At 51.5% G+C, this 21,416-nt stretch overlaps 6 protein-coding genes across 6 annotated transcripts; 5 read left to right on the plus strand and 1 right to left on the minus strand.

Moving 5' to 3' along the window:
* Positions 1-1,250: 1,250 nt before the first annotated feature.
* On the plus strand, positions 1,251-1,679 carry F5J12DRAFT_780664 (uncharacterized protein; the record flags this gene model as incomplete). Its single annotated transcript, XM_051742499.1, has 3 exons — positions 1,251-1,407; positions 1,462-1,554; positions 1,594-1,679. The coding sequence occupies 3 exons, from the start codon at positions 1,251-1,253 to the stop codon at positions 1,677-1,679; spliced, it is 336 nt and encodes a 111-aa protein (XP_051603204.1).
* Positions 1,680-2,454: 775 nt separating this feature from the next.
* Positions 2,455-6,017, plus strand: F5J12DRAFT_452815 (uncharacterized protein). The gene is made up of 3 exons (XM_051739501.1): positions 2,455-2,739; positions 2,797-3,716; positions 3,765-6,017. The coding sequence occupies exons 1-3, from the start codon at positions 2,666-2,668 to the stop codon at positions 5,804-5,806; spliced, it is 3,036 nt and encodes a 1,011-aa protein (XP_051603205.1). The 5' UTR covers positions 2,455-2,665; the 3' UTR covers positions 5,807-6,017.
* Positions 6,018-9,903: 3,886 nt separating this feature from the next.
* On the minus strand, positions 9,904-10,467 carry F5J12DRAFT_889797 (Acbp from Moniliophthora Perniciosa; the record flags this gene model as incomplete). The annotated part of the gene is made up of 5 exons (XM_051747361.1): positions 9,904-9,966; positions 10,037-10,109; positions 10,164-10,227; positions 10,286-10,307; positions 10,366-10,467. 5 exons carry the CDS (start codon positions 10,465-10,467, stop codon positions 9,904-9,906), a joined length of 324 nt encoding a protein of 107 aa, XP_051603206.1.
* Positions 10,468-11,077: 610 nt separating this feature from the next.
* On the plus strand, positions 11,078-13,102 carry F5J12DRAFT_780667 (PH-domain-containing protein; the record flags this gene model as incomplete). Its single annotated transcript, XM_051742500.1, has 6 exons — positions 11,078-11,155; positions 11,208-11,546; positions 11,601-12,218; positions 12,348-12,739; positions 12,862-12,876; positions 12,952-13,102. The coding sequence occupies 6 exons, from the start codon at positions 11,078-11,080 to the stop codon at positions 13,100-13,102; spliced, it is 1,593 nt and encodes a 530-aa protein (XP_051603207.1).
* On the plus strand, positions 13,042-16,044 carry F5J12DRAFT_811103 (fungal-specific transcription factor domain-containing protein). Its single transcript, XM_051744826.1, has 6 exons — positions 13,042-13,629; positions 13,696-13,797; positions 13,853-14,105; positions 14,156-14,245; positions 14,316-14,413; positions 14,499-16,044. Exons 1-6 carry the CDS (start codon positions 13,522-13,524, stop codon positions 15,681-15,683), a joined length of 1,836 nt encoding a protein of 611 aa, XP_051603208.1. The 5' UTR covers positions 13,042-13,521; the 3' UTR covers positions 15,684-16,044.
* Positions 16,045-18,190: 2,146 nt separating this feature from the next.
* On the plus strand, positions 18,191-21,079 carry F5J12DRAFT_453441 (fungal-specific transcription factor domain-containing protein). Its single transcript, XM_051739502.1, has 7 exons — positions 18,191-18,739; positions 18,796-18,817; positions 18,877-18,975; positions 19,028-19,648; positions 19,702-20,076; positions 20,132-20,618; positions 20,669-21,079. Exons 1-7 carry the CDS (start codon positions 18,546-18,548, stop codon positions 20,968-20,970), a joined length of 2,100 nt encoding a protein of 699 aa, XP_051603209.1. The 5' UTR covers positions 18,191-18,545; the 3' UTR covers positions 20,971-21,079.
* The last annotated feature ends 337 nt before the right edge of the window (positions 21,080-21,416 follow it).

Below are 21,416 nucleotides of genomic sequence, written 5' to 3' on the forward strand. Positions count from 1 at the left end.
ATTCATGACTCGAGTCTGACGAGACCGGAGTAGCGTTAATGAAGTTCTTGTCATTTGGACATGACGGAGCGCTGCCACGTGAGGCCATGATCTCGATCAACAAGGACTGTTGGCCGCCTTGGACAAGGCGGACTCACGAACCGGTGAGCGCGGGGAGGATAACATGATTGACTGTCACTGAGCGCTATGAACCGCATCAATTCCATTCAAGTCGCTACGTAACTCGGCCGAGTTATGCAAGCAATGTCCCTGAAGGCCTGACTACTAATTCTCTACCGTAGCAGTCGCAGAGTCCATTCTGTGGAACGAGAACCAGAAAAGACCTTCTAGTTGCAGTAATAAGAAAGCTACCACGGTGTCATCATCCATGCAGCGCCCTGTAAGAGAACCTATCCTTTCTAAGAATACGGAATATAAACTCTCATTCATTTGCCTTGTTATATAGAATGTGTGCGCGCCAGAGACTCGACCCCCGCAACTATCTAGGACAGAGCCGAGAGCCTTGACGCGTCGATAGCGGATAAGGCGATCATCGATATCATCACTTGAAAAGTACATCACGAGGTAAACAGGTAAACACCCCCCTTGAAAGTTGTAGAGGTGATGCATTACAACGCCGAGGTCAGCGGTGGGGAGCCCGACGCTTAGTCTGCCGCAGGCCTGTGATCACTGATCTGAACAAATAGGAAAGGCTGTGGAGGCCCAACTGTGGGAGCGGTGGCTGCTAGATGGGATTGTCAAGGCTACTTGAACCTACTACATCAAGTGTTCAATGTGTTATGGTGTACATGGTGCCTAGCTGGAGAAGAACAGAAGTGCGAACATATGTCCACACCTCTTGAATGGACCTGGTAGCAGGAGGCGTGGACAGATGTTTGCGGCGCATGCAATACACGTCATACTGCTGGTCAGCGCTTTCTCATTTTATTTGGCGGTGCCAGTAGTCGTTTCATCTCGCTTGGTTCCGTTAAAGGGGGAAGGCACGAATGTTAGGTCGCCGCTCTAACAGCTGATAGGGGAAGCGGGACAGACAGGTGACAGGAGCATGACGACCAACTACAGTGCGATGCTGCAATGATTACTGCCTCTTCGCCACAGAGGCCGTGATTCCCTTTGACTCCCCTTGGTCATCAGGGATAAAGAGCAAGAATGACAGTTGAACAGACGTACCAAGGTCCTAGAATCCGCTCCAGCCTCCCCTGTAATTTCGCTTTTTCTCCTTCCCTATCTTACGAAACATCACTACAATCATGCGCCTTACCTGGTTCTGCGTCTGTGTCCTCCTGTCCACCATCACATCACCCGTAATTGGTGCCCCAATCGCCCGTGCACCAGCCGAAGTCGGCATTGAACAAAGATTGCTAGAAGACACGTTACACGAAGATGTTCATCGGGGGATTGATGAAGGTGAGCGAATAGACCACTATTCAGCCCATCGAGAATTAAAACCAATGAATGCAGTTACGTCAACCATGAGGCGGAGGTCGCCTGAAGGGGAGATGTGGAAGAACAACGTCCATGAAGAGGTGCGAGAGAACGCGCCGTCCGCTAGCCGTAAGCAGACTGACCCGCGACATACTGATGATAGTAAAGCTCACCCCTTCGACCCAGCAACACCCAGCTACTCGCGAGACAAGCGACTATCGCCGGTTGCCATCTCGGATGAACTCCAGGCATAAAGTGGTGGCCATACCCACATCCTTCCTTTTTTTTTCCGGGCTCACTAGCTTGGGTTACCAATGCTAGCCATATCCGACGGTTGCACACGCGGGTATTTACCTTATATCAGTCAACGGACTTGCGGCGTCCACCACCTGTATCTTTTCATTCGACGACACTCACGAGCCATTAACAAGAGGTTATATTGTTAGCATTGTCACGAGGATATATTACGTATATATTACTTACATCTATATAAATAACTTATTCGACGGTTAGATACCCCCCATCTAGTATGAACTGTAGCTATTGCCAGAATGTCGGGGAATGAGGAATAAATCCAATGCAGGTGTCTACTCACTTGAAGTGTCGAAAGTACGATAACCACCGTGGGCAGCCATCTCGGATCCAGGAATTTCTGCAAGTCCTCTTCAATGGGAAACCGGAACTCGTCGTCATCGAGATATGCATAGCGTCGCGTGCCACTGATACCCCGAATGAACAGCCTCAGAGATCACCGAGTTGTCCACCTTCACAATGCAAGCGCGATCTGTCTACACCAACAATTTGAAAACGTCGCACACTGGTGCTCTAGTTCGTGTCATAGAATTCTCCAAAGTTCTCTGCTCCGAGTTTGCCTGGGTTAGAAGTTGCATGTCATACCTTGGTATGCACCGTTGTGGCGGGACAGAACTTTGCCCCTCGGCCCCTAATAAAGAAAAGGGGTAGGACGTCGCAGACAGCGGATGACGCGGTACCCGCCATCTGTCGCCAGCAAGAACTTCCCTATTAGGCATTCCATTGCAACTCAAAACCAACCGGGCCCGACCACCACGCTCCTTGCCCAGGCTGAGGCCCATGCAAGCATCTCAGCGACGACCTATTCACGATCAAACGACGCGCTTCTCTTTTTAAAATCTAACTTATATACCTTCAGTTCGTCCCAGAACTCACCACCTTCCTTCCCGCATAACGGCGTGCCATTCGTCTCCACTGACGTCTTAACATGCCATGGACTGTGGGGTTGTCTTATTTCTCCCTGATACCCCTCGCCTTCGCTCAGTACGTGCCATCCCCGAGGTAAGTCCTTCAACACTGCCCTCCCCTGTATTGACTTGCATACCGCCGTGCGAACAGGTGGGCTCAGGCAACAGCTTCTTTGGGAAACATTGTACTTGTGCATGGCGGGTTGTCCGATCCGTACGATTCCTACTCCTACACTTCCGCACCGGCTATTTCAGATTTGCTGTTGCTTGATCTATCCACGTCTTTTGGTATATCAACCCCTCCCTGGAACCTCCTTTCCGCAAATTCGTCACCTGCACTAGCTTGGCACACATTTTCAGCATTCAATACAACAAACCTACTGCTCTTTGGAGGCCAACCAGGACCAAATTCACAAACAGTTTTGACAACACTCAATGACTCGGCTACTTTGCTTTCAGTCACTAAGATGACGGACCCTAACTTCTCCGTTGAGCCGGAGAGTTGGGCAAGCGAACCTATACGTAGAATACGCCACGCTGCGTCGACCATCAATGGAAAAGTATACATCACCGGGGGTGAAAAGGCAGATGGATCTGGAAATGCTTTCTCTGAGCACTATGTGTTCGACCCTCTCGCAGCGGAATTTAGTCACTTGCCCTCGAACGCCAATTCACCCCCTGACATCTACGGTCATTCTTCACTCGTCTTGTCAGATAGCAGATTGGTTGTGCTTGGAGGATACTGTGCCTCCTGTGGACAACTCGTACCTTTGAACACGATTTGGTCGCTCGATACACACATGGATGATTCTAACTGGGAACTCCTGGTTGTGTCCAACTCATCATTACCGACCTCACGTAGAGAATTCGCTGCGGTCTCCCTCCCGGATGGGAACATCCTGATCCATGGAGGTGCTGATGCAGCGCTACAGCAGACATATAGCGATGGCTGGATCCTAGACACAGGTACAACCCCAATGACATGGAAGAGCGTGGAGGCTCTCTCACAAATTGGCGCAAGGAAGAATCACTTCGCAGTCCAGGCGGGGGGGCTCGTCCTATTTGGTTTCGGTAAGTCGCAGTCACGCAATGTGTTTCCGTGGTTGAACCGTCTATCAGGGTATGGTTCCTCGGCCCCTGCCTCTGCTTCTATTTTCGTATATGACCCTGCGAGTTCGACTATGACTTCGTCGTTTTCTGCACCACCCAATTCCACACCTACGCATCAATCCCTTTCACACCCTACCCAGACCGGTTTTGCAGGTTCCCCTGACTCAGGCGTCACTGGCAACACTGGCACCAGGTCTGCAAATACACCCTTGGGTCAGGCGACGAGTTCCTCCCCTTCGGGTTCACAGGGCACAAATTCCGGCCCTGGGTCATCTCAAACTCTTGCAATTGCACTTGGAACCACGTTTGGATTTTTGGGCTTAGTTTCCGGAGCCGCGGTGGTCTACTTCGTGAAACGCAAGCACAATGGAAATGGATCAGGGAGATTCGTTCTGCTTGGAGGAGACCTTGAGGATAAGGGAGGTAACGCTGGATCAGCTAGTGGCATCGTTACCACCGCGGGCGACAACAGAGCAAGTCGGTTCGGCAATGTACTTGCTTATATTGGCTTCAGCAGGGGCCACAGGGATCAACACCGGCCACGCAGGGATATGTTCGCCGATGAAGATACACGCTCCTTTACGTGGGGCAGTCGACTTATGATGACACACAGAGAAGGTAGTGACGTGACCGGCGCGTGGTCATTGCGCTCCATGGGTGCCATGGTCCGTGGCATGATGTCCCGCGAGCCGAGTACGTCCGGTACCGGTGGCGATCGAAGCGACGGGTTAGATCGTATCGCTGGAGACAGAGACGAGTTGATTGCCAGTGAGAAAAGCACACATGACAAGAGGGTCCGGGAAGAGTCGCGAGGAAGAAGTGGTGGAGGACGGACGTATGCCGACCCATTCGCGGATCCCCCGACAGAGGATGACTACCCCTGGCTTGACTTGCGCCCTGGCGTACTGGAGCGAGACGAGGAGTATGATGGCCCTGTGGGGCGTGATATATCATTAGAAGACTACGATTTGACGCTATCTCCTTTGTCGAAGATCCCTTCACCAATTACCTTCCCCCTTCGCACACTCAGTCCTCTGAAGCAAGTCACCCACACCTCTACTTTGAACCAATCCAATCCTCTTTGTACTCCGCTGGAGCCTTCCCATCTTAATTCGCCTACCTCTGCCTCGGAGCCGAAGTCGCCCATCAGTCCGATAACTCTTCGCACCTTCTATCCCCCTTCCCTCGAGAACTCTTCATGCCACCCACCCCTTTCCCAAACAATGCATCGTTCAAACAGCTGGTGGGCCCGCTTCGCTAAAACATCCCTCCTCGATAGGCGAGGCTCCGTTACTTCCAACAACAGCAAGCCCCTCGTCTTCAGAGATCCAAACCCTGCGCCTCCATTGTCAGTAATAGAAGAAGCTTCCACTTCCAAACACTCGCCAACGGAACCGGGAACCCCTCCAAGGGAACGACATACCCGTTCTATTGCATCATCGCACAGCATGCGTACTGCTAATACGGAATCCGCAGAGCGGCTCGGAGGGAACTACGACGTCGTGCAGCGTGCGCTATCTGAGGCGTCGGGGTCCCGACATACCCTTGCCTCGAGTACTCTGGAAACTGCCGCCACCAGTACTTTTATAGAGTCCGAAAAGAAGCATGGTTTGTTGGCCGTCAACCGAATCAGTGACGCCACGGGAAATGAGTCCATTCTGAGCCACAGCTCGTCGTTCCAGGGTTCGGTGTCATCCCTTCCTCCACAGACACCAGTCTCAGCCAGTTTGACGAAGACAATAGCGACTGGACTGAACACGAGATCGCGATCGCCACTTGCAAAGACCATCAACTCCGCCATGCACGACAATCCCTCCTCGCCTTTGACCTCGCCAACAGCCAACAGCGGCTCAGAAATACTGCAGAAAGTCCGTGCCTATGAGCGGCGATTATCGCAGGACCTTGAGTCGCAATTCCCTTCGCCGCCAAGCAACACTCGTAAGCGAGAGGAGGTACCCTCGCGGAGTCGACCGACGATTAAGTATGGACTTGCCCCTCGCGCTTCCTTGTATGTCGCCAACCCGGACGCAGAGTATCAGGACCCTTCATGAACAAGAATGGTTTCGTTCTTTTTGTGCGTATAGATTTGCCCTTCTGTCCAACCTACTACTATCCATATAAGTATGTACCTTGTACGTCGTCACCCTCACGTTATTGTATCGTTGGCTGTTTGTGATGAGACTCTTGTTGAGCATTTTTGGTTCGCTCGTTGCTGTGAACTATGTAGCCTCACGGACCGCAATGGTAGCTATTATAGCTAGCGTTTTTGCCCTGTCAAGTTAGCCACATATTCGTCCGTTTGATTTCTGGATTATTTCTTACGTGACATTGGAGAACACAGGAAGCGCCGTGTGGTGCTGTACTTAGGTTTAGGTGGTCTTCATAGTTGACGCTAACTCGGAGCTTAGCATTACTATCACCTTCTCGAGTGCAAAAGATAATTGTTACAGGCAAAGCAAAATTAAACCATGTGATGCTTTGCTCACTTCTTTATGACTTTATGACCGCCACGATCCATGGTCAAACCTTGGGACAATTTTGCTCCCGACGGCGGATGACAATAGTAAACCGGTGTGTCCATGATCATCATCATATCGCGATCCATCGTGCACTGCGATGAGCTCATCGTTCTATCATGATTCTCGTAGTATCACGGCAATGGTTATTCAATTTCCAAACGCGCACTTTTCTTCGAGAGTTAAGTTCAAGTTGTTTCATCGTGAGCGTCTAGATAATTCTCAGTTTCGAATACTTCTGGAGAAGGGATGACGAAAGTGTCTAGAAGTGCATTCTCTCGCCCAGTGACCGCGACGCCTGCGTTCTGGCGAAAATGAAAGCCAAAGTTCTTGTACATGGCTCGAAACTGGTCGAATTAATATACCATTCTCACCGTTCCAAACGACTTCTTCCAAGGAACCCAACCCAACTTCGTGTAGGTAAGACCTGTCATTCGATTCTTAGATAATGATAATTAAACCCAAGGACCAGAAATCAAAGCATGAAAAGGGACTCCACTGTTCTTCTTAACGGTGTTGCCCTCGGAGCAGGCGTAGACGGGCATTATCATCAGCGCGAGCAGTCCATACTCTTCATCCCGCGACACCTCGAGGCTAGGTACGTGGGATGCAGTGTTTGGCTGCGCGGTGGCCAGTACCAACACAACGCTAAGTCTCGCTTTCTCCGCCGTCGTGCTTCCGCAAAGCGAAGATGGCTCAGTGTTATTCGCACCGGGACCATGCAAAGGATACCGAGAGACGAGTCAAAGCTTAGCTAGGTTGACCATTTGTAGATCGAAACAGGTTAAGACATGATGTCGAATTCACGGGGACAACGGTGATGAAACTGCACATCAGATGAATCGCCACCAACTTCCAACCGTACGTGGATAAACTAGAATCTAGAGTCTGAACCATAGTAGTGGTTCCGAGTTCGTCTTCGGGCGAATTAGCAGTCGGCGCCTGAGTGGAGCCCCGCTATCACCAGAGGTGCTGGTACAGGCGTACGTATTCTGGTGCCTGTAAGGTGATCGACCATAAGGGCGGTAACGCGGTACTCGCGGGAAAATAATAGTAGATGGCGCAGCCGCCTCCGGCCAAACGACGAAAACCAAGGTGACCGTGGAACGGATGGGTTCTAGGCGCACAGACGATGAAAGTGGAGCGCACTGTAGATGGGAAGTCCATTTGACCACTAGTGGAAAGATTACCACAGAACCCGGGAATGAAAATACCAGCGGGAACCTGACCGGTGACCGAGGTGTCATGTGTTTCTCAACCTTCTTCTTCGTTTCATGCGGAAAACGGAAATGTTCCCTGTATCAGAAATTTACTCTGAAGTTGGCCGCAAAAACCGACTTTTGTGATGCCGTCGCATCACTGAGGGGGGTGATCAATCACAAGTAGGCTGGCCACGCTGTGCGAAGTGTGATCAGCGACCCTAGGAGAGCTGGACAGAGACAGACCATGGTTTATGACCCAGGCGCAGTGCCTCATGCGTGGCAAAAAAGGTGATTGGCCTTTGAATCCGGAAAGGAGTTGTGAAAGTTGGACCTGGTTGGACGTGCCATGCTGTGGAAGATAACGTGTGGTATACAGCACAACTCGGTCCGCTTTATTAATCGAGCAGTTAACCCCGTCTTCACCTCCGTAGGGGGGGGGGCAGATCTGTCGGCTGAACGGGGAAGATTGTGCTCATGCCTCAGAATAAGACCTCAGATAAGGATTACGGGCAGCTAGTGGCGAGGGGCAAAAGGAGCGCTTAAGCTCCGATATCTGAACCATATACGAGAACAAAGATAAGCTCTAAGTCAAGAGGGTGAAACGGTGCCGCAAACGTGATATGACCATTGAGAAATAGAAGGTATCTGACACAGCAGGTGAGAGTTATATTAACATTAATACCAAGCGGTATCTACGTACGTACATGACGGGATGTCTGTGCTCTGTGAGAGAAAGATGAGAGAGAGATGCGGCTGCCAATCACGTGGTATGTACACCTGCACGAGAGGTGGCTGTCGCATCGGCTAGATTACTATCTAGGTAGTAGACCTGCCGTTCAAATTTGAAAATTCTTATGAATGATCGCTAGTCGGTATATGGTCATGACTAGCGGCGGAACTTGAGCGAAACGTCAAGTTGGCTGGACAGCTCCGATTGATGGCCCCCAGCCAAGCACAGGAACGAAATACGGCACGAGGGTGGAGATATGGGACCTATAGCGAACGAAGCTTCATAGATCAGGTCTATCAGGGCCATAATAAAGGGTATTCATTGTCTGGCCATTAGGTCCTTCCGGGACTCAGATCAGTACTGTCTCTGTATGGCACATATGGCTATCAGAATGCTTAATCTCACCAATGGGAATGAGAGTTTTGCACTGATTGGTCCGCAGCCAGGGAGACCTCGCACCTTTGTAGTACCGATGGGAAATTCTCATCGACTATCGATGCTGACGGTTCTATTCGCCTCGTCGTTGTTTGGGCAAGTACGATATGTTGTATAAAACATAGTATGAACGATCGCCGGGCTTGACGCTTGGAGGGCGTTTCCCAGCGTTTCGCAAGCCGCGAAGGAATTAATTTAAAAATATGTTCGCTGTGCTCAAAAACAAAATTGAGTGGAGAGCGCTCTCGGGCGACGTCCGCACTGTAGTACCATAACGTTCCGGGGATCGAAGCCCCCTGTCAACTGACGTACCGGCTTACAGTAAGGGGCACGAACCTGTATGAATCAAATCTCATGTCAGCACTAATAGGAAGAGTCCAGCCGCAACAATATATCCATTTCGTAGGCGCCCCTTGTTTTCCAAGGGTATCCCCGGTGAGCTAATAATGTACTTTTGCCAAAAGGCTGGAGGTCAGGGCATCATAACATTGTGTGGCCGTGTGTGGGATGCGTTACTTGACGCTGAATCGCCCAGATTGAGTAGGGCCGCGAAATTCTCGGAGTCGGGCTTGCACCTGGCCAAATACCATGCCATGAGGCGCTTATCAAGCTTGAAGGTCGAAAGGTTCCATTCCACACCCTCGCCTTGGAAAAGACAGAGTAATTGATTCGGAAAAAGAACTTGAGCCTCAGGGTGAGATGATGGCTGGTCGCAGTGATATGGCCATTTCACAAGCCTCCCAGTTAACCGGTGTCACAATCAGTGTGTTCCATTGCAGTGGACTGTCGATTGAGCCTGCAACTTCCTTGCCATGCCCATGTTTTTACTTCTTGCCAACCCCCTCGGCGCCCGGTAACGGAAGCTGCCGGTAAGGGTAGATGGGAAGTGGTAGTACGGGGTGGACCCCTGCCACCCTTTGGACCTTCCTTGAAAGGAAGTATAAGCTCCTGTATTATGAAGAGTAGAATATGGCTTGCAAGCGCCGACAACTTGGTACAGCCGCCGCGTCCACCGTTGCTCTGATTAGGAAGTGGGCGCTATCAGCCTCGTGCCGGTCAATGCGCAGCCACCGTCATCACCCGTCTCTCTTATTAGGCTTAGCGTTGTGAACATATGACCATTGTGAACTTTGAATTTGATTCCATACTTATCTCTTGCTGTGCAGACGTATAATAGGTACGCCCACACACGCCCACACACGTATTTGTTCCGTGCACGTCGTACATTCGTCTGTACAATCCAGCCAAACTTGCAGCATTTCAGTCTACGCTTTCAGATCTGCAATCACTTGCTCCAACCCCGATTTGTCCGCGATCTGCTCCAGGTCCTGTATGGAACAAGGACGAAATGGTCAGCCACTATCCAGCCCGATCCAAAAAATGCAGTTCCTAACTGACCGCGAGAAGAAGTTCGATGTATTTCTTCTTAGCTTCTTCTTTTGATACACCCTCGACGCTCTTGTGTGCGTCCCTGGTTCATATGTGCGTCAGTTGTATTGCATATCGACATCGGAACACGATGGACCATTTGGCTTTGCCTACGAAGTCGAACATGCCTGGACGTGCAGTGCTGACGTCCCCCTCTGTGGCTGTGGTATGGCAAATCAGCATGGAAAAGATTGATAGACGGAGCAGAGGAATCGGTACCCTGCTTGTAGTACTTGTAGTACTGATACGGTTGCAGTCCATCTCAGCTATTGGTCGTAGAGGAGGCTGGGCGTCCTCACCTCGAGCTTCCTATCCTGACTGGGTTGGAAAGGCCCTTCCTTGGGTTGGCTCTGCACGAACTTGTAGGCTTTCTCGAATTTCTCGTCCAAAGTGAGAGTCATGGTGTGGGCGTCAAAAAGGACAATGAAGAGGCTTAGAGTCGGGTGGTGTTCAGGCTTTTGTGGGCTAGCTGGTCTGCCAGAGGAGCTGATGAATGTGAAACCGCGTTCAGATTATCGCAGATCTTGGAGTGTGTTGATTTGTTTATCTTATCGGCTTAGGTGAAACCGCCCGACAGGCGTACATAAGTCAAGAGTTATGCATGGGGTGCATGTTTCATTCGGAAGTACGTATACTCAGGCCATCACAAGTAACTCGGAAATGCATGAGGGCTAACCCAAGAAGTTCCGGCTCCCACAGGCCAGGTTTTGAGATTAACCTGCGTCCGATGGAGCAGGATTCCCCTCAACACGCGTAGGACCAACGCCAACGTTTTTCATAGAAGGACCCTGGGCCTGCATACCCACTGCGACCCACACCACCTTCCATGCTGTGGAACGTTCTGCCACGGTGAGGGGAGGAAGAGGTGTGACTGTGACACATCTGTGTGACAACGTGACGTTACCCACTTCCTGTCGTGTCGTGTTGAGGGACCCAAGCAACGACTCGCGAGATCGCCGACGAATCCACGTTCCCGCAATTAGCCTCTGCTGTTCCACTTGCCAAGACAAGATGTCTCCCTCGGCGGCGCCTCCACCATCCCCTCAGGAAGTGCAGAGGAAACTCTCTGTCCACTCCAAGCCCAAGAAAGTAGGTCCCCCCCCAACCCTGCCCCTCTCTGGGACGCTGACCCACCGCGTAGCAACAGGTCACTCCTCCGCCAACGACCCCAGTGTTATCGCAATCACACGTTTCCGGAACAGAGTCAGATTCCGATTCAGTTTTGTCCCCGGAACTAGCTTCTCCGACCTCACACACCTTGGCTTCCAGTGGGGCTTTCCTGTCTGGGAGCTGCTCCCAGCAGCCACCCCTTTCGTCTATCGCGGAACGTCGGTCTGCAAGTGGCGGTGAAGAATCGGAAGAGGACGACGAGTATGAGGAAGGATGGCGGTCCGCGGATAGGTCCGGAGCGGTTTTGGACCCCATGGACGAGAGCGCCATCAAATCAGGGTATCTCTGGAAGAAAGGCGAAAGGCGCAAGGTTCGTTCCATTGCAGTTTGCTCATGGCGTGTAATTGTGTCTCCTCTCTCGCAGAACTGGAAGAAACGGTGGTTTGTTCTGCGCCCCGCCCATCTTGCTTACTACAAGACATCAGCGGAGTATAAGCCGCTCCGTCTGCTTGATCTCTCTGACGTGCATTCGTGCACTCCAGTGATGCTGAAGAAGCACACGTACACATTTGGCGTCGTCTCAGCTGTTAGGACATTCTATCTTCAGGCACAGAGTCCCGAAGAAGTGCAGGACTGGGTGAAGGCCATTCAGGATGCTCGGGACGCTCTCATGATGACTGCGACTCAAACGTCACCTGCTACTCCCCCTATCCCGATACCCCGTGGTCAGCAGGTATCGGAGCGACAGGTCATAGTGACACCATCCCCACCGCGCGCTGCGTACGCACAGAATGTGACGTCGTCGGACTCGGAGGATGGCTCGCCTTATGCCCAGCGGATATTGTCAACATCACCTCAGCATGTTACCATTACCGCGGAGAACCCTTCATGCTCGCCAAATCGAGGGCAAGGATCCAAGGACGGGGGTTCTAAGGTTGTCTTATCCGGCTACTTGATGAAGTGTGGATCGAAGCGACATAATTGGCGCAAACGATGGTTTACGCTTTCTAGCGACAAGTTGGTCTATTCGGGAAGTCACATGGTAGGTCTACTGGTTTGTTTCTGGCCAAGTGGTCTGTCCGATCAAATCGAAGGGGCCAGCTGTTTGCGGAATCTTTTTCCGAGCATGTTGATTGGGTTCTGATACTTTTGTTCGTTTCTCCCCTTCCAGGATACGAAGCCACATCGACATTTTTCGGTTTCTGAGATCTTGGACGCACTCGAATTTGATATGCGGTCACACAAACACGGCGCTGGGGTGTCCCCGCCGGTAAATTTACCCGGGCCGTCGGCTTCGAGCGCTGATAAACAGGCTTCGGTGGAGGGGCCACATATGTTCAAGATTGTGACGACGAAGCGGACGCTGCTTCTGTGCGCGCCAAGCGAGGAAGAAGAAATCAAATGGCTGAGTGCAATTCGGGCCCTAATTGCGCGGCGAACGGGTGCGGGAGTTGTGCCAGGGAGCGGCGGGGGAGAGAAGGGGGAGGGAGGGCTGAGACACAAGGTGAAAAACCTGAGTATCAGCGGACCCAGTGGAGGAGGTACCTCGGCGACGGAGGACAGGTGAGGTGTGGATAACGGCAGAGAACATTGTAAATTGTAATGATAATGGAATTTCGTGGCATCTCTCCACTTGGCTGGCTGCTAGTGAAATGAATGATATATTGCTGCTGGATATATCACAGTTTCGTATTGTTCGGGTAAGCATGCTATGATACTACGTTGTCTCAGGAGTTGCGTTTGATACGGTGGCGTGCGCTAATGACTTGCGACAGGCGCGGAGGATTGGGTCAACCCCCCCGCGGAAGCTTTTCCCAGGCCATCATAGTCGGGGACCAACTGGAAGACCGGGCCCTAGATTGGATCTCCGATTGCTACTCCGAGTCCAGCGGCCAGATGATTAGGCAGAACGTGCATTGGCTGTGACGCTAGGCCAGACATGGCAAAACGGGCCTTTCATTCTTGCAGATACGGGGTGAGAGTGAGGGTGAGGGTGTGTGTGTGTGTGCATGTTAGGAGGTGGCGTCGGGGGTCGAAAGGATCATCGCACGGCCCAGATTGGGCATCAGCGATGACCAAACGGAAGCAAATCCCAGGTGGCTGCAAATGGAGAAGACCAATCGGGGGTGCAAACACGCTCACATAACGCGGGGACCCCGAGAGTACAGTGTGTCGACCCAAACAAGAAAAGGTTAGGCAAGGAGAATGTTATATATGACCCTCCACTCCCTCGACTCCATCCCATATCTCGACCAGGGGAACACAACACCCGTGGCTTTGTATATTTTCTCGCCTCTCCCCTCCCCTCCATTCCTTTCCCCACATACATCACCAGCCTCCCCATCATGCCCCAAGCACCCAAGTCTCCACAGGCAAAAAGAGCCGGAGCGCCCAAGGCCAAAGGTGCCGTCCGCGCCAAGTCGGGTTGCTATACCTGTAGGATCCGTCGCAAGGTTCGCCACTCCTCATAATATACTTCCCCGGTCGACACAGCCAGTGCTTACACCGCGTGGCTCTAGAAATGTGACGAGAAGATGAACGCCGACGGAAGCTGTGGAACCTGCACCCGCCTCCGTCTTCAATGTCTCGGTTTCGGTGCCAAGCGTCCAGACTGGTTGCGGGTACATACTCATCTGCCATCCCACTTGCCTCTCCTCGCTCACCCTCATCCTCCAGGACGGCCGCAACGTACTTGATCTCAGAGAAAAGATCAAGTCCTTCCTCGCTTCCCAGGGCATGATCAAAGGTCACTCTGGCTCGGGCCCTCGCTCATCCGATCAGGATCAGGAGCCCCAAGTTCTTCATCTATCTAACGACTATACTTCACCAAGTACGACTCCACAGACGCCAACGCTTTCTATCTCTTCTAGCAACGAGGATCGCATCCCCGCAGTATACCCGCCCTTTCGTGGGCCCCCTGACTCTGACCGTAAGATCCCTTCTCTGACGCCTCCGTCGTCGTTCAACAACTCGTCTTAGGCTTACCTGTAATGCATGAAAGCCCTGACTCTCCTGGATACCCTGAAGTCACTCTTCCTCCGTTTCCGACTGGTAGCATAGATTCATCATGTAAGACTCCGTATCGTTACTAAGAATATGTATTGTATTATAGTGCTCAATCGCCCTGATTTGTTGGCAGGGCATTCTCATCATTCTTCTATCCCCCGTCATCACCATCAGCTTACTCTCCTACCAAGACCCCATACAAGTGATTTTTCGATATGGCACTCTCTTCCTGTCCCTGGCCAGACTGAGGACGACCCTGGCCACTGGCAGTGATGTGTCGTCTGCATTTCTATTGTCCCCCAATGTCCCTTATCAGTTCCCCTTCAACCTGGATGGCCGCCAGAATAGTGCCTTGAAATACTACATGGACAATGTCCTTCGTATGCAATACCTTCATGCTGACGGTTCATTGGATTCTGCCCTCTGGGACTTAATTCACTCGAGCGCCTCAGCTCGTGAGGCCGCTTGTCTATTGTCCGATCTCCACCGCAAGACTTGCCAGTATGGCAGAGCAGAACTCATCTTACCTGCCGACATGTCTCGTCTACAGACCATGTTCCCACACCAACAGCCCTTGAACGAGGGTGATGCCCTTGCCGGACTTTGTGTTGTATCTTACTTCCTCTTCACGGGTGGCAAGGGCCAGTGGCAAGCCTTTCTGGACGCTGCCTGTCGTTTCTCCATCGACATTTTGCAAGCATGCGGCGGTGCGTCCCGCGTGCTGATGACTTGCTCTGAGTCCCTACGGTTCATCATCAAAACCTCCATCTGGTTTGACGTGCTTGCATCCGCGACGCTTGTCCGTACTCCTATCATGCGGGATGTCGTGTCCGAACTCTTCTCCCCATACAATGCTGCCACAATTGACGGGCATCCTCTCGCGCCATGCGAAGAGTACTCGATGCTCTCTATCATGGGTTGCGAGAACCACATCGTCTATGCTCTCGCGCAGATCGCGGAGCTGGCAGCGTGGAAGGAGCGCAATTGGAGCGAGAACCGGCTCAGCGTTCCTGAACTCGTCAAGCGTGGTCAGCGCATCGAAGAGATCCTCAAAAAGCCGAGCTCGGTTCCGATGCCGTCTCACGACTCCCGCATGAATTCCTCCGCTGACGACGAGCGCAGCCATCAGCGAATGCTCACTTCGGAGGTCTTTCGCGCGTCTGCACACGTGTACCTGCACTCCGTGATCTCGGGCGATTACCCGCAATGCCCCGAGATCATCGAAGCGGTCGATCAGACTATCGACCGTCTCAAGGCTGCTGAAACCGGGCAGGCCGGTCGCGCGGTCGTGCGGAGCGTCGTGTTCAGCATTTGCATTGCTGGGTGCCTTACTGACAACATGAACCACAAACGGTACCTTACGAGACGTCTGGAGGAGCAAAGGGGTATTGGCAATTGCTCGCAGGTACAGCACCTGATCAACGAGGTATGGCGCCGCCGAGGCAAGGAACGGGTCGATTGGCGACAAGTGATGCGAGAAGCCGAAATGCTCCTTGTTTGAATACTCACATTTCCTTACCTTTTCTTCCCGCTGCTTTTTCCCTTTCTCTTTTAGCAACCCACAAAAAACATCCATTTTCAAGTCATCACAATTTCTGGCTCACATGTTCACAAGCATTGGATCTGAAAATAGCAAACCCTACATATCACTGCTGCGCAGTTTGTTGGTCATGTCTACTTCTGCAGTAACAGTTGTAGTTCCACGTTTCATCATCACGTTTTTTTCTATCATGCCGTGTATCTCTTACAATACAAATCTTATCCACCACGGAACAATAGCTACTGTATACGGAAATAACAGTGTTGGAATTGTATCTCAAAACGAGAAGAAAGAGCTGACGCATGCGTGCGGCAGACAGACTTGATGCGATGTTCTAATCAACCATCAATCATCACAGCCCGAACTTCGAAAAGTTCTCTGTCAATCCCATTCAGTTGTAGCAGCAGCAGCCCCAACCGGCTGTGTTAGGTAGGGAGCAACCGCAAGCTTCCCGTGGCGTGCTATGCCTGTATACCTTTCCGATACGGCCTTCTAGCCGTCGGTTGCGCGGACCTTGTCTCGTCGTAATGAGGCGACAAGTAGCATCGCATTCACCTTTTTGCGTACATATGCACCCCTTCTCGGACCATAGCCTCATCAAGGTCGACGACGGTCAGCAACATTCACGTGCTTGAGTAGGACTAAATTACGGTCACGCCGTGGCCCGTGATAGGAGGAAGCCAAATTACGGGGTTCAACACCTTGCAACGAGGCTGCAAGGAAGGGGAAGGAACGAGATATTGTTTGCTGTTGATTGTTGACCAGTGTGTACCCTGATTGAGAGGGAGAGAGAGATAATAGATAACTACTTGGCAAGTATCGATTCTGGTAAGTCCAAGGGGTCGCTCCATGAAATGAGTTGTCACGACAGTGCTCACAGATCCTTAGCCGTTGGTTGAGTGCCCTTAATACTACTCTCGACCCAATACAGTAATGCCGACTCGCATGAACCGAACAAGGGGGAAGAAAACAAAGAACTCTTTCAACTGCCTCCACCCATCAAACGGCGGCCGAGATTGTAGTACGTATTACTCTTCCAGTTCCACTGACACGTCAGACCCTCGACGTTTTTGAAGAGTCTGTCTAACCAGTTTTTCCTAATCAACGGGCTCGTGTTTTCTTCCACTTCCGATCGTGTTTCCCTTTTGTTTTCTCGTGCCTCGCAAGTAGTCACCGAGGGGTTTCACGTCAGATCCCCGAGTCCCGGTGTTTTGATGTATTGCCGGACTGGTGACATCGCCGTCTGGCTATACCGACTCCCGAGTCCCGGTTATTCATATCACATCACTTGCTTCGACGAGTCGCACACCGGAAATAGTGAGTTGCTGTATGAACACCACACGCACACACGCAACACTCGGGTGTTGTTTGTCATCCGATCTGCTTTTCTTTTTCTTCCTCACCAATCTGAGAATTACCGGGAACTTTATATTTTGATGTTATCTTTTTTCCTTTTCCTTTCCTTCGGTGTCTGATATTTACCTACACCATGCCTTGTCAGGGTTTGTTCACAAGGCAAGTTTGGCATGTCCTCATCGAGGGTTCGGAATTCACCTGCCTCCGACCTGTACCCCACATCAGTTGTACGACATTTTATCTTCCGAATTCTCATCCTCCATCTCGCACTCTCACGGTCACCGAGGTTCAGCGTAGGCGGTATAACCTCACATGAGTTGTTGCCATCACGGCGACCAGTTGATTGACATTTGCTTTATGTCGCTCTCTTTCCCCCCCCCTCCCCCGTGGCATGATCTTCGACCTGTCCATCACTGCCACTGCTCACGGAGGTTGCGGAACGCTGCACGCCACATCCCCATTTGCTTTCCCCCCCTTCTCGAGGTGTTTTACAGTCATGCGTGCGCAATTTGTAGTAGTGCTCTATACCTCCTAGAGATAACCGGATAATGCTTTTCTCCAGCCCCCTACCCTTACGCCAAGGTAGGGCAAGAAGGGCGGCCGCGAGGTATAAATTGAAGTCAAAGTTGAATGGGGCAGCCAACCTGGGATCTGGCCGAGCAGCTCGGATCAAGGCAACCTTGAACCTTCCCCTGCACTTGGGTCGCATAGTGAAGTAGATTTTTTTTTGTTCTCCCTCGCTCACCGTACCCACTGCCTCAGCTTTTTGTTGCCGGTCATCGCCATGTGCCGCTTTCTGGTGACACTTCCTGTAATTTGTATATCAGAATACTTTCCTGTGTTCACAGCTGGATGTCAAAGTATCGACATGGTTTGAGCAAACTTCCCAGACGTATATTACATAGTAGCTTGGCCTCACTACAGGCTACGGCAGGGCTATCCACATCGCTCTCGGACATTTACCTAATCCGACGTCAAGTCTGTTATTATTGTCTTTGTATTCCGTTGGAAAAGTCTGGAGAGGGATGCGACAGAAAATGTGTAGATTACATTCCCGAAGCGTCGTCTTAATTAGGGTCCGAATTTGATTACGGGCCCTTGAATCGTCCGTGAATACTTCAGTCGCTGCTTGCACAACACCGACCGGACACTGATTAAGTCCATGTCAACCCCCCTTGATGTGACCCACACCTGCGTCGTAATTGATTCGACCCTTCCTGCTGGCTATCGAATCATATACCTGGTCTTTGACCTTCCAAGTCGACTCATCACCTTTCTCCGATCCAGCGAACGCGCTTATGCACCTCCGAATCGGGGTGAGGCTCGGCGGTGCACTTCCTGTCCAGGCTCCGCGTTACATCACTGTCAGGCAATTCTGCCTTACATATATTCCTTTGGCAATATACGAACGCATTCCCTTCCTGTCGAACACTATACTTTACCCAATCTACCTCGACACGCGCTGGCATGTCCAACCAACACTCTAATTCGAGCGACTCACCCACTTCAGAGGTCGCGTCCAATAACACCTCTCCGGCCCAACTAGTCACCTCACTCACCTCGAATGACTTTGACACCCAGACATCTTACTCTCATGACACACCCAGTCGGTTATCAATAGATCTCCCTCGCTCAGGTGCGACAAGCAAAGGTGGTTGCTGGTGCGTCGTATCTCGAACTCGTCTCACCTTGACGCTCATTCGCCACATTATGACAGGACTTGTCGACTGCGCAGAAAAGTATGCGTCCGAAGCTATCATCGATTCACTCACCAGTTCCAACCCCCCTTCCTATACAGAAATGCGACGAGCAGCGTGAGGGTGACTCATGTCACACGTGTAATCGCCTCAAAATAAAATGCCTTGGATGGGGCTCCAAGCGTCCCGACTGGATGCGAGTGCGTGGCCTAGAAGTATCCGGTTTCAAATTGTTCACCGGCTGCCATACAGGACAAGCAAGCTGTTGAAGCATACAAGGCAGACATCAAAGCGCAGCTCACGAGAGCTGGCATGATTCGCGGACAGCCGAAGCCACCAGTGGTACAGGCCAAAGCAGTATCATCGTCTGTGTTCACTGCCCAACAGTATCAGGGCTCCTCTTCAAGTGGACCCCATACGACAAGCGATCCAATACCAACACCTAGTCTCATCTTCGACGACCCATCACAGAGCCTGAATCTCGCGGAAAGTTCTACGATGATGTCAGCGTTGGGTAGGGGAGCTGTAATGGGGGACATTGAGCGGACCGCTGACGTATATACAGGATCTTCTTCGACGTCCCGTCACTCACCTTGCGGTTTGCCTCCGCAATTTGACCATAATTTTTCCCAACTGAGCACTCATTCGCCATTCACACCACCACCATCAATACCCCCCTCACACCATTCCCCGCATGACCTCCTGCATTTCACTCCCACTTTTCCATCCACTAGCACCTTCAATCAGGAAATCGACGCAGCGGCCGTATCCAGCCACAGTCCACAATTTGAACACGTACTGTATTATTTTCAGCGGGTCTGCAGGATCCAATTTCCCTTCGCCAGCACCGCTGCTGAGAACATAACCTATTCAGTGTGTTTATTTTATCCGACTAAAAGTGGATTACTCACGTTGCGTGTTTTTAGCTTGTAAAACAGAACCCACACAGTCCATTGACAGACGCTCTTTGCGCCCTTGCGAGCCTTCATGACATATGTATCCGTGCAGCTGGAGGAATAGAACCGAGTACGGTTGAGAATTCGCAAGCATTCGCATTTTACGATAATGCGTACGCACAACTACACCACAACAGACAGGGGGTCTTAAACGAGATAGACGCTAATGCTGCATTACATCTCTTGAGCTTTTCAACGTTTTCAGGGGGTGCAACGGAATGGCAGCCCATGTTCGACATTGTGAATGAATGGTTCCTGCGGACGGGAATCATGGCGCACGATAATCCAAAGTTGGCCATCATGAACATGAGTAGTGCTGCGCGATTAGCCCTAAAGAGCACAATGGTGAGTCTCCTTTTCTCGGGTGGTCTGCAACCGAAGATCCTTACTATGGGTGCAGTGGCTAGATGTCGTGTCCACAGTCACATCGCTCGCAGTGCCCAGGTACCTCCAGCTTTACCGTCGTCTTTATCTTGGAGGAGGGGGTTTTTGGGCAGCATCCGGGCGGTGCACTCCCGAGGAACTCGACACACGAGTGGAAAGCCTGACAGCATGTCCCGATGAAATATTGTTGGGGATCGCTGAGATATCTTCGCTCGAGTGCTGGAAGGTACAAGAAATGCGGAAAGGTACGCTCAGCACGCGAGAGCTGATTCGCCGTGGTGATATCTTGGAGAGGCATCTTCGGATCGAGTGCGAACCAGCATGTGCGCCGGAAGCAGACCAAACGCGCCTCCATCCCGGGTCGGTCATGAGTGGCGACCCTACTACGACAGGGCTTCCCAGAACGGCGTCACCGGCAGACGTTACTCGGCAACTGGTGGCCAAGATATTCCGTGAAACGGCATTGGTGTATTTGTACACAGTGTTGAACGGTTCATATCCTGGTGCGTTACTCCTCCTGAGAGACAAAAGCCAGGAGCCAATGTTTCTATAGGAGTTCCCGAGATCATGCAATCAGTAGATGTCGTCATCCAGTTGCTCCGTCAACTGCCAGGATCTGTCATGGATCAAGGGCTGCTGTTCCCAATTTATCTGGCCGGATGCCTGACAGACGACGCAGTCCAACAGGATGCGCTCAGGACAAGGTTGCTCGGCATACATGATGGCTTTCGTAACGTCCACCAGGCGGTGAGAGTCCTCGAGGCGGTGTGGCATCGACGCGACAATAGAAGTGGTGCAGTTGAATGGCGGGACCTACTGCACGTACAAGGGAGACATCGACTCTTACTGGTCTGAGAAGATCCCCCACGTCAGGCATACACGCTCGAATACCTTTACCTTTTTGCTGCGGGTGGCTTGCAGCATCCTAATCGCTACTATTATTATTCGCGATCTTTCGGTGACTTCGATGCCGGATGGTTCACCGCATAGTATATCACTAGTGTTTGTTTTCTCTGCAATTTCGTTCTATTAGTGCATCCAATAAATAGTTCATCTATAGGGTATAGCGTACTCATCGTAGCACTTTTTCGTAGTTTGCATAGTGTATTAGAAACCCTTCAGACGTAGGACGGAGCGATGAGTAGAAGGCTGATTTGTCGGCAGACCGGTATTTGTACATAACTTGGTTCTTGTTGGCGTCTGAAAGGTACCGGTGACCTAGCGAGCCGACCCCTGCTAGGCTGTACCGACAGGATACAATTGCGTATATTGCTTTCCTGCAAACACCCGGTTCATAATAG

This window comes from Pisolithus orientalis (assembly GCF_024613125.1).
Source record: "Pisolithus orientalis strain OTSU chromosome Unknown F5J12scaffold_5, whole genome shotgun sequence".
NCBI lineage: Eukaryota > Fungi > Basidiomycota > Agaricomycetes > Boletales > Pisolithaceae > Pisolithus > Pisolithus orientalis.

Coding starts and splice junctions, on each gene's coding strand:
- F5J12DRAFT_452815 (XM_051739501.1), top strand. CDS start 2,666: ATGCCATGGACTGTGGGGTTGTCTTATTTCTCCCTGATACCCCTCGCC. Junction 2,740..2,796: donor CAGTACGTGCCATCCCCGAG/GTAAGTCCTTCA, acceptor CCGTGCGAACAG/GTGGGCTCAGGCAACAGCTT. Junction 3,717..3,764: donor GCTCGTCCTATTTGGTTTCG/GTAAGTCGCAGT, acceptor ACCGTCTATCAG/GGTATGGTTCCTCGGCCCCT.
- F5J12DRAFT_811103 (XM_051744826.1), top strand. CDS start 13,522: ATGCCCCAAGCACCCAAGTCTCCACAGGCAAAAAGAGCCGGAGCGCCC. Junction 13,630..13,695: donor CCTGTAGGATCCGTCGCAAG/GTTCGCCACTCC, acceptor GCGTGGCTCTAG/AAATGTGACGAGAAGATGAA. Junction 14,414..14,498: donor CGATATGGCACTCTCTTCCT/GTCCCTGGCCAG, acceptor GTCCCTTATCAG/TTCCCCTTCAACCTGGATGG.
- F5J12DRAFT_453441 (XM_051739502.1), top strand. CDS start 18,546: ATGTCCAACCAACACTCTAATTCGAGCGACTCACCCACTTCAGAGGTC. Junction 18,818..18,876: donor CTTGTCGACTGCGCAGAAAA/GTATGCGTCCGA, acceptor CTTCCTATACAG/AAATGCGACGAGCAGCGTGA. Junction 20,077..20,131: donor TAGCCCTAAAGAGCACAATG/GTGAGTCTCCTT, acceptor CTATGGGTGCAG/TGGCTAGATGTCGTGTCCAC.